General features: G+C 48.1%; 1 protein-coding gene across 1 annotated transcript in view; it reads left to right on the top strand.

The window, feature by feature from the left end:
- LOC121551841 (serine/threonine-protein kinase LMTK1-like) overlaps positions 1 to 14,484 on the top strand; it is a 78,252-nt gene that overhangs the window by 51,896 nt on the left and 11,872 nt on the right. Inside the window, exons 4-8 of the mRNA XM_045210985.1 lie at positions 7,763 to 7,842; positions 10,964 to 11,082; positions 11,391 to 11,478; positions 12,130 to 12,263; positions 13,552 to 13,636. Of these exons, the coding sequence (XP_045066920.1) occupies positions 7,763 to 7,842; positions 10,964 to 11,082; positions 11,391 to 11,478; positions 12,130 to 12,263; positions 13,552 to 13,636 (506 nt within the window). The remainder of the gene's footprint in view (positions 1 to 7,762; positions 7,843 to 10,963; positions 11,083 to 11,390; positions 11,479 to 12,129; positions 12,264 to 13,551; positions 13,637 to 14,484) is intronic.

The raw sequence follows: 14,484 nt of genomic DNA, 5'->3' as shown, positions 1-14,484 counted from the left end.
CCTGCCTCCTACCTCAGGCTTCACTGCCAGGGAAGGCCAGGAGTGGGAAGACAACACACACACATTCCTCTAGTGGGATGAAATGACGCGCGCACACACACACACACATTCCTAGTGGGATGGAATGATATAAAGGAGCAGTTATTTAGAAAAGAAAGGAGAGAAGAACCTCTGGAGGGGGGAGGGAGAGGGAGAGAGAGAGAGAGAGAGAGAGAGAGAGAGAGAGAGAGAGAGAGAGAGGAGCGCAGGGAGGGACAGAGAGAGAGAGGAGAGCAGGGAGGGACAGAGAGAGAGAGAGAGAGAGAGAGAGAGAGAGAGGAGGAGGGGATAGGGTGTGTGTGTGCTGTTATCACCGTGACAACCCCTGCCCAGTGGCCGTGCTAGGGTCTAGAGAATGCCCAGTGAATGGGTCCTGTGTCTGCTGAGTTGGTAGGCTGGTACCAAGCACTGGGGACCAACCAACAGACAAAGGCTGTGATTTAGCCTTTAGGCCAGGGGATAGTGATGGGGATGGAGGAGTAGGAGGCTGTGTCACTGGACTGTCACTGTGGCGCTCCTGGAACGCTGGAGCAGAGGACTGGCATTATGGTTTACAATACAGGGAGGGGACAGAGGACTGGCATTATGCTTTACAATACAGAGAGGGGACAGAGGACTGGCATTATGCTTTACAATACAGGGAGGGGACAGAGGACTGGCATTATGCTTTACAATACAGGGAGGGGACAGAGGACTGGCATTATGCTTTACAATACAGGGAGGGGACAGAGGACTGGCATTATGCTTTACAATACAGGGAGGGGACAGAGGACTGGCATTATGCTTTACAATACAGGGAGGGGACAGAGGACTGGCATTATGGTTTACAATACAGGGAGGGGACAGAGGACTGGCATTATGCTTTACAATATAGGGAGGGGACAGAGGACTGGCATTATGGTTTACAATACAGGGAGGGGACAGAGGACTGGCATTATGCTTTACAATACAGGGAGGGGACAGAGGACTGGCATTATGCTTTACAATACAGGGAGGGGACAGAGGACTGGCATTATGCTTTACAATACAGGGAGGGGACAGAGGACTGGCATTATGGTTTACAATACAGGGAGGGGACAGAGGACTGGCATTATGCTTTACAATACAGGGAGGGGACAGAGGACTGGCATTATGCTTTACAATACAGGGAGGGGACAGAGGACTTGCATTATGCTTTACAATATAGGGAGGGGACAGAGGACTGGCATTATGCTTTACAATACAGGGAGGGGACAGAGGACTGGCATTATGCTTTACAATACAGGGAGGGGACAGAGGACTGGCATTATGCTTTACAATACAGGGAGGGGACAGAGGACTGGCATTATGCTTTACAATACAGGGAGGGGACAGAGGACTGGCATTATGCTTTACAATACAGGGAGGGGACAGAGGACTGGCATTATGCTTTACAATACAGGGAGGGGACAGAGGACTGGCATTATGCTTTACAATACAGGGAGGGGACAGAGGACTGGCATTATGGTTTACAATACAGGGAGGGGACAGAGGACTGGCATTATGCTTTACAATACAGGGAGGGGACAGAGGACTGGCATTATGCTTTACAATACAGGGAGGGGACAGAGGACTGGCATTATGGTTTACAATACAGGGAGGGGACAGAGGACTGGCATTATGGTTTACAATACAGGGAGGGTTTAACTGTGTGTAACAGAAAGGGGGGAAGGGAGAGAGACAGAGAAATAGAGGGAGATAGTTTCAAGTTTGAATGTCACATGCACAGTGAAATGGCTTTCTTGCAAACTCATAACCCAACAATGCAGTAATCTATAACAATGTAATACTAGAAAAAAATTGAAATCCTATATGGATGGTGTTAAGAGATAGATGGGAGGTATTGAATAGAGTTGAAGGATGGGACTAATAACAAATAACAACAAATAATAACAAAGATAGCTAATAATGTAAGCATACTGTGTCCATAATAAGTAGATAGATTGTATGTTGGGAGCTTTTGGGAAAGAGTACAGTTAGAAAGATATGGCATATAGAAGCAAACCGGATGGACATCATGAAAATGATCGGAGAGGTTGAGAGTAGAAGAAGTTCAGGAGCAATAAAAAAAAAAATATATATATATATATATATATATATATATATATAATAGAATTATTGTAAAATTAACTCTGTCCATAAGGTGTAGATAGTAAGTATAGACCGGAAGTAGAGGCCTGGGCATTGTTGTTCACTAATTTACTCCAAGTAGGGAAAGGATGGTGGGGTTGAAAAGTAATAAAGGGGAGTATATATATATATATATAAAAAATAAAAATAAACATGGGGGATTGGAAGTGATGCAGACAATTACATTGATAGAAGATACAATCTATCTGCAATATTAAGCTGATCCATTCCACCCAACAAAAAAAATACAAACAAAAAAATACTAGAAAAAAGCACACGCATGAGAGACAGAGGGACAGGGTGGTGTCATGGCACCAGGGCCAACCTAGGAGGGAATGGGCAGGAGTGACGGACGGAGGGGTGGGGGGATAGGGTGATGGAGAGGGAGGGGTGGGGGGGATAGGGTGATGGAGAGGAGGGGGAGGGGTGGGGGGGATAGGGTGATGGAGAGGGAGGGGTGGGGGGATAGGGTGATGGAGAGGAGGGGGAGGGGGTGGGGGGATAGGGTGATGGAGAGGGAGGGGTGGGGGGATAGGGTGATGGAGAGGGAGGGAGAGGGGGTGGGGGGATAGGGTGATGGAGAGGAGGGAGAGGGGGGTGGGGGGATAGGGTGATGGAGGGGGAGGGGAGGGGTGGTGGGATAGGGTGATGGAGAGGAGGGGGAGGGGTGGGGGGATAGGGTGATGGAGAGGAGGGGGAGGGGTGGGGGGGATAGGGTGATGAAGAGGAGGGGGAGGGGGTGGGGGGATAGGGTGATGGAGAGGAGGGGGAGGGGTGGGGGGATAGGGTGATGAAGAGGAGGGGGAGGGGTGGGGGATAGGGTGATGGAGAGGAGGGGAGGGGGTGGGGGGATAGGGTGATGGAGAGGAGGGGGAGGGGTGGGGGGGATAGGGTGATGGAGAGGAGGGGGAGGGGTGGGGGGATAGGGTGATGAAGAGGAGGGGGAGGGGGTGGGGGGATAGGGTGATGGAGAGGAGGGGGAGGGGGGTGGGGGGGATAGGGTGATGAAGAGGAGGGGGAGGGGTGGGGGGATAGGGTGATGGAGAGGAGGGGGAGGGGTGGGGGGATAGGGTGATGGAGGGGTGGGGTGTCTATGACAGAGACCTTTCTCTCTGCATATCATAGAGCTCTGTGTGTGTGTGTGTGTGTGTGTGTGTGTGTGTGTGTGTGTGTGTGTTGGGGCGCTATGTGGAATGCTTCTGTCAGTCTCAGTGACACACAGACAGAAGGCTATTATAATGTGTCTCTTACGTCACTGCTGCTCCCAGTGTCCTTAGGGAACACAGTGCGCTGGCATGTCAGTCAGTCAGTCAGGCGACACACTACGGACATGCCTGACAGTCGGAGTCGGTTAGACACACACAGACAGAGCCATGCATGACCAGTGTACCGTGTACGTCAGCGCACACCCAGTGCGGTGTCTGGGTTTGGGAAAGGAAGAGAGATTGGGAGATTAGGTTGGTTGGACAAACGGACAGAGAGAGAGAGTCATGCCTGACCAGAACACATGGCGTTGCTGGCCACGGCGCTCAGAGAAGGAGAACATGTCTTCTAGAACCTCACCGGACGGCACACAGAACAACACATCTTCTAGAACCAGAACCTCACAGAAAGTCTCTAGAACCTCACAGAAAGACAGTGGAGCCTCACCAGACGACATCAGAACAGCAGAAGGACTGCTCTTCTGTCTTCTATGTTCAACATACAGAGAAGGACCCTGCTGGTTGAGATTCCTGCTATGTTGCCTCAGACAGAGCTGAGACCCAGTCTATAGAGGAGAGACAGAGCTGAGACCCAGTCTATAGAGGAGAGACAGAGCTGAGACCCAGTCTATAGAGGAGAGACAGAGCTGACCCAGTCTATAGAGGAGAGACAGAGCTGACCCAGTCTATAGAGGAGAGACAGAGCTGAGACCCAGTCTATAGAGGAGAGACAGAGCTGAGACCCAGTCTATAGAGGAGAGACAGAGCTGACCCAGTCTATAGAGGAGAGACAGAGCTGAGACCCAGTCTATAGAGGAGAGACAGAGCTGAGACCCAGTCTATAGAGGAGAGACAGAGCTGAGACCCAGTCTATAGAGGAGAGACAGAGCTGACCCAGTCTATAGAGGAGAGGCAGAGCTGACCCAGTCTATAGAGGAGAGACAGAGCTGAGACCCAGTCTATAGAGGAGAGACAGAGCTGAGACCCAGTCTATAGAGGAGAGACAGAGCTGACCCAGTCTATAGAGGAGAGACAGAGCTGAGACCCAGTCTATAGAGGAGAGACAGAGCTGACCCAGTCTATAGAGGAGAGACAGAGCTGACCCAGTCTATAGAGGAGAGACAGAGCTGAGACCCAGTCTATAGAGGAGAGACAGAGCTGACCCAGTCTATAGAGGAGAGACAGAGCTGACCCAGTCTATAGAGGAGAGACAGAGCTGAGACCCAGTCTATAGAGGAGAGGCAGAGCTGACCCAGTCTATAGAGGAGAGACAGAGCTGACCCAGTCTATAGAGGAGAGAAAGAGCTGAGACCCAGTCTATAGAGGAGAGACAGAGCTGAGACCCAGTCTATAGAGGAGAGACAGAGCTGAACCCAGTCTATAGAGGAGAGACAGAGCTGACCCAGTCTATAGAGGAGAGACAGAGCTGAACCCAGTCTATAGAGGAGAGACAGAGCTGACCCAGTCTATAGAGGAGAGACAGAGCTGACCCAGTCTATAGAGGAGAGACAGAGCTGACCCAGTCTATAGAGGAGAGACAGAGCTGACCCAGTCTATAGAGGGGAGACAGAGCTGACCCAGTCTATAGAGGAGAGACAGAGCTGAGACCCAGTCTATAGAGGAGAGACAGAGCTGACCCAGTCTATAGAGGAGAGGCAGAGCTGAGACCCAGTCTATAGAGGAGAGACAGAGCTGACCCAGTCTATAGAGGAGAGACAGAGCTGAGACCCAGTCTATAGAGGAGAGACAGAGCTGAGACCCAGTCTATAGAGGAGAGACAGAGCTGAGACCCAGTCTATAGAGGAGAGACAGAGCTGAGACCCAGTCTATAGAGGAGAGACAGAGCTGATCCAGTCTATAGAGGAGAGACAGAGCTGAGACCCAGTCTATAGAGGAGAGACAGAGCTGAGATCCAGTCTATAGAGGAGAGGCAGAGCTGAGACCCAGTCTATAGAGGAGAGACAGAGCTGAGACCCAGTCTATAGAGGAGAGACAGAGCTGACCCAGTCTATAGAGGAGAGGCAGAGCTGACCCAGTCTATAGAGGAGAGGCAGAGCTGACCCAGTCAAAAGAGGAGAGACAGAGCTGACCCAGTCAAAAGAGGAGAGGAGACAGTACTGTCTGTGTGACAGCTGGGAGGAAGGTTCATGGATGGGGTTCTGGAACATGTTTAGTTTTGGAACAGTGTGTCTTCTAGTGTGAGGAGGATGCAGTGCGATCAGCGATTCTGGACTGGGAGAGAGAGAGAGAGAGAGAGAGGGAGGCAGGCAGCTTGTTCAGCTGTGTGAGGGCTCGTAGGGTTAAACCCTGTGGAGGGTTGGCTGACGTGGCCCCAGCGGTCATGGGTTTTTCTCTTCTCTCTGACACACACACCAGGACTGGGGCCATGGACTCTCACACACACTTTCTGTGGCTGGTCTCTCATCACTTCTGTGGACGGGGAGAGCTTTTCTTCACACACACACACCGTCCTCTCTGGGACCGGACCCATTCACCGCACACATACCGTACACACACACGGTGCTCTACCTCAGGGTGGACGGCTGGCCGCTCTACCACTCCAGCTACTTTTTCCACCATTCCAGCTACTTTAACTTCATCACCACCTTCACCATCATCATCATCATCATCTCTGAATAATGAGGATTCGTCAAGGTACTTGTTTCTAGTAATATGATGCTCAACTCTGTAGGAGTTGACAGATAGACAGACTCTGGGGTTATTTAGGAGTTGTGATCACAGATAGACAGACTGGTGTTATTTAGGAGTTGTGGACACAGATAGACAGACTGGTGTTATTAAGGAGTTGTGAACACAGATAGACAGACTGGTGTTATTAAGGAGTTGTGAACACAGATAGACAGACTGGTGTTATTTAGGAGTTGTGAACACAGATAGACAGACTGGTGTTATTTAGGAGTTGTGGACACAGATAGACAGACTGGTGTTATTTAGGAGTTGTGAACACAGATAGACAGACTGGTGTTATTTAGGAGTTGTGGACACAGATAGACAGACTGGGGTTATTTAGGAGGAGTTGTTATCAGTTCTTAAGAGTAACTCTGTAATGGTGTCTGAGTGGAACCATGGGTCGAGTCTCAAATGGCACCCTATTCCCTACTTAGTGCACTAATTTTGACCAGAGCCCTATGAGCCCTGGTCAAAGGTAGTGCACAATATAGAAAATAGGGTGCCAGTTGGGATGCTGCCATGTAAGCTGACAGCATAGTGCCTTCAGAGGAGTTTCTGTCTCTTCAGTTTGTTTGAGGACGATTATGTATTTGTTTTCTCTGCTCAACTTTAAAAAGCAACATTTTAGTTCCCTAGGAGATATCTCTTTATTATTACTAAGATGAAGTGCTTTTTAACTGTATCCCTCTCTCTCTCTCTCTCTGTTGTTCTGCCTATGGCACTCCAGTTGTCTTCTGTTATTATCTCTGTATTCACATTGTATTACTTATGCATTTCTATTTGAATCTGATTCTTATATTAAGATGTGATGAGTGGTGATGACCCACACTTTACTGTTTATCTTTATTACTTCCCCTCTCTCTCTCTCTCTCTCCCTCCCTCTCTCCCTCTCTTCCTCCCTCCCTCCTTCCTTCTCTCTCTCTCTCTCCCTCTATCCCTCCCTCTCTTCCTCTCTCCCTCTCTCCCTCACTTCCTCTCTCTCTCTCTCCCACTCTCCCTCTGTCTCTCCCTCTCTTCATCCCTCTCTCTCTCCCTCTCTCCCTCTCTTCCTCCATCTCTTTCTCTCTCTCTTTCTCCCTCTCTCCCTCTCGTCCTCTCTCTCTCTCTCTCTCTCTCTCTCTCTCTCTCTATCTATCTCTCTCCCTCCCTCTCTCTCTCCCTCTCTTCCTCTCTCTCTCTCTCTCTCCCTCCCTCTCTCTCTCTCTCTCTCTCTCTCTCTCTCTCTCTCTCTCTCTCTCTCTCTCTCTCTCTCTCTCTCTCTCTCTCTCTCTCTCTCTCTCTCTCTCTCGATCTCTCCCTCTCTTCCTCCATCTCTTTCTCTCTCTCTTTCTCCCTCGCTCCCTCTCTCCCCCTCTCTCTCTCTCTCTCTCTCTCTCGCGCCCTCTCTTCCTCCCTCTCTCTCCCTCCCTCTCTTCCTCTCTCTCTCTATCTCTCTCCCTCCCTCTCTCCCTCCCTCTCTCTCTCCCTCTCTTCCTCCCTCCCTCTCTCTTTCTCTCTCTCACTCTCTTCCTCTCTTCCTCCCTCTCTCTTTCTCTCTCTCTCTCTCTCTTATTCCATCCTCTCTTCATTCTAACAGTCTAGAAGTCTAACAATGGGAATGTGTCTGTCTCCAGGCTACAATTGGAATGTGTCTAACTCTCTCTCTCTCCACCCCCCTTCCCCCCTTCTCTCTGTCTCTGCAGTCCAGCTGTTGAAATCGTCAGAGCTGGGTCGCCACAGTCTACTCTATGTGAAGGAGATAGGACATGGTTGGTTTGGCAAGGTGAGCTGCACCCCAGATCATCTTCTTAACACATAGTAACGACACAGAAACCAGTCCTCCCAAAGTCTGTAGCTGGGTTCTGATTCGCTACCCTTCTTCCTGAAGTATGCACTAGCTAGCTCACTTCCCCTCAGGGATGTACAGTAAAGGCATTGTTTAAGCATGGACCAGCTAGAGGGAGGTTTCACAGTGTGTTATACCAGTCCATTGTGGGTTCGATTCCCATGGGGGAACAGTACAAAAAAAGTATGAAAATGTATGCACTCACTACTGTAAGTCGCTCTGGATAAGAGTGTCTGCTAAATGACTGGAAATGTCAAATGTTTTGAGTGAACGAGTGTACACTTTGGGGATAATAAGGCTAAAGAGTGGAACAAGACAGCAGCCTGTGTCTTTGCACCCTCCTCCCTCCCTCTTTCCCTGTCTCCTGTATCTTCCCTCTCTCCTATATCCTCCCTCTCTCCTATATCTTCCCTCTCTCCTGTATCCTCCCTCTCTCCTATATCCTCCCTCTCTCCTATATCCTCCCTCTCTCCTATATCCTCCCTCTCTCCTTTGTCCTCCCTCTCTCCTATATCCTCCCTCTCTCCTATATCCTCCCTCTCTCCTTTGTCCTCCCTCTCTTCTATATCCTCCCTCTCTCCTATATCCTCCCTCTCTCCTATATCCTCCCTCTCTCCTGTATCTTCCCTCTTTCCCTCTCTTGTATATCCTCCCTCTCTCCTATATCCTCCCTCTCTCCTATATCCTCCCTCTCCTATATCTTCCCTCTCTCCTATATCCTCCCTCTCTCCTTTGTCCTCCCTCTCTCCTATATCTTCCCTCTTTCCCTCTCTTCTATATCTTCCCTCTCTCCTATATCCTCCCTCTCTTGTATATCCTCCCTCTCTACTATATCTTCCCTCTCTCCTATATCCTCCCTCTCTACTATATCTTCCCTCTCTCCTATATCCTCCCTCTCTCCTGTATCTTCCCTCTTTCCCTCTCTCGTATATCCTCCCTCTCTCCTTTGTCCTCCCTCTCTCCTATATCCTCCCTCTCTCCTATATCTTCCCTCTCTCCTTTGTCCTCCCTCTCTCCTATATCTTCCCTCTCTCCTGTATCTTCCCTCTTCCTATATCCTCCCGCTCTCCTATATCCTCCCTCTCTCCTATATTCTCCCTCTCTCCTATATCTTCCCTCTTTCCCTCTCTCCTTTGTCCTCCCTCTCTCCTATATCCTCCCTCTCTCCTATATCCTCCCTCTCTCCTTTGTCCTACCTCTCTTCTATATCCTCCCTCTCTCCTATATCTTCCCTCTCTCCTTTGTCCTGCCTTTCTTCTATATCTTCCCTCTCTCCTATATCTTCCCTCTCTCCTGTATCTTCCCTCTTCCTATATCCTCCCTCTCTCTTATATCCTCCCTCTCTCCTATATCTTCCCTCTCTCCTTTGTCCTCCCTCTCTCCTATATCTTCCCTCTCTCCTATATCTTCCCTCTCTCCTGTATCTTCCCTCTTCCTATATCCTCCCTCTCTCCTATATCCTCCCTCTCTCCTATATCCTCCCTCTCTCCTGTATCTTCCCTCTTGCCCTCTCTCGTATATCCTCCCTCTCTCCTATATCCTCCCTCTTTCCCTCTCTCCTATATTTTCCCTCTCTCCTATATTTCCCTCTCCTATATCCTCCCTCTCTCCTATATCCTCCCTCTCTCCTTTGTCCTCCCTCTCTCCTATATCCTCCCTCTCTCCTATATCCTCCCTCTCTCCTATATCTTCCCTCTTTCCCTCTCTCCTATATCTTCCCTCACTCCTATATCTTCCCTCTCTCCTGTATCTTCCCTCTGCCTATATCCTCCCTCTCTCCTATATCCTCCCTCTCTCCTGTATCTTCCCTCTTTCCCTCTCTCGTATATCCTCCCTCTCTCCTATATCCTCCCTCGCTCCTATATCTTCCCTCTTTCCCTCTCTCCTATATTTTCCCTCTCTCCTATATCCTCCCTCTCTCCTATATCCTCCCTCTCTCCTTTGTCCTCCCTCTCTCCTATATCCTCCCTCTCTCCTATATCCTCCCTCTCTCCTTTGTCCTCCCTCTCTCCTATATCCTCCCTCTCTCCTATATCCTCCCTCTCTCCTATATCCTCCCTCTCTCCTTTGTCCTCCCTCACTCCTATATCCTCCCTCTCTCCTATATCCTCCCTCTCTCCTATATCATCCCTCTCTCCTTTGTCCTCCCTCTCTCCTATATCCTCCCTCTCTCCTATATCCTCCCTCGCTCCTTTGTCCTCCCTCTCTCCTATATCTTCCCTCTTTCCCTCTCTCCTTTGTCCTCCCTCTCTTCTATATCCTCCCTCTCTCCTATATCCTCCCTCTCTCCTTTGTCCTCCCTCTCTCCTATATCCTCCCTCTCTCCTATATCCTCCCTCTCTCCTTTGTCCTCCCTCTCTCCTATATCTTCCCTCTTTCCTTCTCTCCTGTATCTTCCCTCTCTCCTATGTCCTCCCTCTCTCCTATATCTTCCCTCTCTACTATGTCCTCCCTCTCTCCTATATCTTCCCTCTCTCCTATGTCCTCCCGCTTTCCCCCATGTTATTGTCAGCATCCCAAATGGCACCCTATTCCCTATATATTGCACTACTTTGGGCCAAATCCTTATGGGCCCTGGTCAAAAGTAGTGCACTATATAGGGGATAGGGTGCCATTTGAGACACACTACTGTGTGCTGTGAGGTAGTGTGTGTGGAATGTGTGTGTAATGTGGTGTTGATCTTGTTAGGGCCAAACCTGACCTACAGCCTTGTCTGTCTGAGAGCTGTGACTATCTACATGTCACACTGAATTCCATTTAATCTGCATTGCTTCCTGGGCCAAAGCATTTTAGTTAGTGCTGCACTGTACGTTGTGCTCTGTCTGTCTGTCTCTCTGTCTTTCTGTGTGTGTGTGTGTGTGTGTGTGTGTGTGTGTGTGTGTGTGTGTGTGTGTGTGTGTGTGTGTGTGTGTGTGTGTGTGTGTGTCCGTCTGTCTCTCTGTCTGTGTCTCTGTGGGTCCTGTATAGGTTCTCCTGGGGGAGGTGAATGCAGGTCTCAGGTAGTGGTTAAGGAACTGATCTCTGTCTCTCTGACTGTGTCTCTGTCGGTCCTGTATAGGTTATCCTGGGGGAGGTGAATGCAGGGCTCAGTGCCACCCAGGTGGTGGTCAAGGAGCTGAAGGCCAGTGCCAGTGTCCAGGACCAGATGCACTTCCTGGAGGAGGCACAGCCATACCGGTCAGAACCAAAACAATATGGATCTCATACCCTGTGTACCCCCCTCACACTACCCAGTACAATGAATGTGATAAATCAATGAATTAATTAATGGATAAATTAATGAATTGATAAATTAATGAATGGGTGGGTGAATGAATGAATGGGTGAATTAACGAATGAATGGATAAATGAATGAATGAATGGCTATACATGGTTATCCTGCTACCTGTTTCCATGTGTTCTGATTGTATGTTCACTATAAACTGTGACTGTAAACATGACTGTTGAACTATGACCCATCTCCTCTACCTCCCCCCTTCCCCCAGTGCCCTCCAGAACCCAGCCCTACTGCAGTGCCTGGCACAGTGCTCAGAGGTTACACCCTACCTACTAATCATGGAGTTCTGTCCACTGGTGAGAGAAACATCCCCTAGCCCCCTAACCCCTAACCCCCATCTCAGAGGTCACACCCTACCTACTAATAATGGAGTTATGTCCTCTGGTGAGAGAAACATCCCCTAGCCCCCTAACCCCCTAACCCCCATCTCAGAGGTCACACCCTACCTGCTATATGGAGTTCTGTCCTCTGGTGAGATGGATACTTGCTCCCCCTGTTGGTGGAATACAGTATTGTTACAGCCAGTGACAATCTGCTCTGTACCCTTTCCTCTGGGCCCCATCTCTTCTGAGTTTGCAGAAGGTTCTGGATAGGTAGACGCAGAGCTTCCACCATATTGCTAACACCTTACAGATCAGAGCTTCCACCATACCGCTAACACCTTACAGATCAGAGCTTCCACCATACCGCTAACACCTTACAGATCAGAGCTTCCACCATACTGCTAACACCTTAAGGATCAGCAAACATAGGTGGAACAAGGTGAAGTGGATGAGAGCAAATTGGGATGGGCTATTATACATGCATACATTACAAACATATGTTGTGTGCGTCCCAAATGGCATCCTATATTCATATATACTGCACAACTATATAGTGCACTAGGGAATATGGTGCCATAGAGTGCCTAATCATTTTATGACATCACTTCCTGTCCTGGTCATCAGGGCGACCTGAAGAGTTACCTGCGCAGCTGTCGGGCGGCTAACTCCGTGACCCCTGATCCCCTGACCCTCCAGCGAATGGCATGTGAGATCGCCTCGGGCCTACTGCACCTGCACAAACACAACTTCATTCACAGGTGGGTTAGTGGACACCTGCACAAACACAACTTCATTCACAGGTGGGTTAGTGGACACCTGCACAAACACAACTTCATTCACAGGTGGGTTGGTGGACACCTGCACAAACACAACTTCATTCACAGGTGGGTTAGTGGACACCTGCACAAACACAACGTCATTCACAGGTGGGTTAGTGGACACCGGGACTAACACAACTTCATTCACAGGTGGGTTAGTGGACACCGGGACAAACAGGTACAGGTAGTGTGTCCCAGGTCAACTTTTCCTTACGAACTCGAGTCCAAATTTAGGCCCTGGAACATATCAATCATTCCATAGCTATATGTTTCAGATATGTTGTATTGAAGAGCAACGATATATACACTGTGTGTACGGTAGCATACACTTGTGACATATGCCACATTTATTTACACAAATGGCAGAAAACAGATAGAGAGAACTGAATCAGGAGGATAAAGAGCATATTGAAGGATCTAGTCTCACTCTGACAGACATCACACCCTAGAGACTATGACTGTGAGTGGAGCTGGTCTGTCTCTAAATGGTATTGAGGATATTATATAAATCAGAATCTGTTCCTAATTACCTTACCTGTTTAAATAAATGTTAAATAAAAATATGAAAATATGTAAGGATATGACTGAAGCTGTGTTGCTCTGGAGTCCCCTGCTGGTCTGTCCCGGTAACAACATCCTGGTGCTGCCTGAGTGACTCTCACAAACTCCAGCATCAGTGATTTTGTTGCCGGGGGGAACCCCTCTCTCCTTGTTACCATGGTAGCAGCCAATCAATGTGCTGAGGAGCTGATGATAGGTAGAGTTAAGATCAACAAAATCTGGCTGCCTGTGGAGTAGTTGGAAATAGCTACAGAGAAAACGAGAAATCCACTTAGATACAGTACTGGTGCAGTACTTCATGCTATTTAGTGGTAAATGTTGTGAAGCATAATGTTTTCATGTGGTACAATACATTCAATGATAATGATTGAATGGAATTGGTTTCTTGTGATACAGTGTTATTGCGATCAGAGTATTACATATCATTTAGTCTGGTTTGGTGACTGGGTGGCAGGTAGCCTAGCTGTTAAGAGCATTGGGCCAGTAACTGAAAGGTCGCTGGTTCAAATCCCCGAGCAGACTAGGTGAAAAATCTGTCAATGTACCCTTGAGCAAGGCACTTAACCCTAATGGCTCCTGTAAGTCGCTCTGGATAAGAGCGTCTGCTAAATGACTATAATGTAAAAATGTGACTAACTGTTCCTCTCTCTCCCCCTTACACCAACAGTGACCTGGCCTTAAGGAACTGCCTTCTGACCTCAGAGATGACAGTAAAGATAGGAGACTATGGCCTCTCACACAGCAAATACAAGGTGAGTCTACAGTAATAAACCAGTCTAGGTGAGTCTACAGTAATAAACCAGTCTTAATGAGTTTACAGTAATAAAGCAATCTTGGTGAGTCTACAGTAAAAACCAGTCTTGGTGAGTCTACAGTAATAAACCAGTCTTAATGAGTTTACAGTAATAAAGCAATCTTGGTGAGTCTACAGTAATAAACCAGTCTAGGTGAGTATACAGTAAAAACCAATCTAGGTGAGTCTACAGTAATAAACCAGTCTTAATGAGTTTACAGTAATAAACCAGTCTTGGTGAGTCTACAGTAATAAACCAGTCTAGGTGAGTCTACAGTAATAAACCAGTCTTAATGAGTTTACAGTAATAAACCAGTCTTGGTGAGTCTACAGTAATAAACCAGTCTAGGTGAGTTTACAGTAATAAACCAGTCTTGGTGAGTCTACTGTGTTAAACCAGTCTTAATGAGTTTACAGTAATAAACCAGTCTAGGTGAGTCTACAGTAATAAACCAGTCTTAATGAGTTTACACTAATAAAGCAATCTTGGTGAGTCTACAGTAATAAACCAGTCTAGGTGAGTCTACAGTAATAAACCAGTCTTAATGAGTTTACAGTAATAAACCAGTCTAGGTGAGTTTACAGTAATAAACCAGTCTAGGTGAGTATACAGTAATAAACCAGTCTAGGTGAGTCTACAGTAATAAACCAGTCTAGGTGAGTTTACAGTAATAAACCAGTCTAGGTGAGTCTACAGTAATAAACCAGTCTAGGTGAGTCTACAGTAATAAACCAGTCTAGGTGAGTCTACAGTAATAAACCAGTCTTAATGAGTTTACAGTAATAAACCAGTCTAGGTGAGTTTAC

This window comes from Coregonus clupeaformis, chromosome 35, assembly GCF_020615455.1.
Source record: "Coregonus clupeaformis isolate EN_2021a chromosome 35, ASM2061545v1, whole genome shotgun sequence".
In the NCBI taxonomy this organism is placed as follows: Eukaryota; Metazoa; Chordata; class Actinopteri; order Salmoniformes; family Salmonidae; genus Coregonus; species Coregonus clupeaformis.
This window is presented reverse-complemented; position numbering and strand designations above follow the sequence as displayed.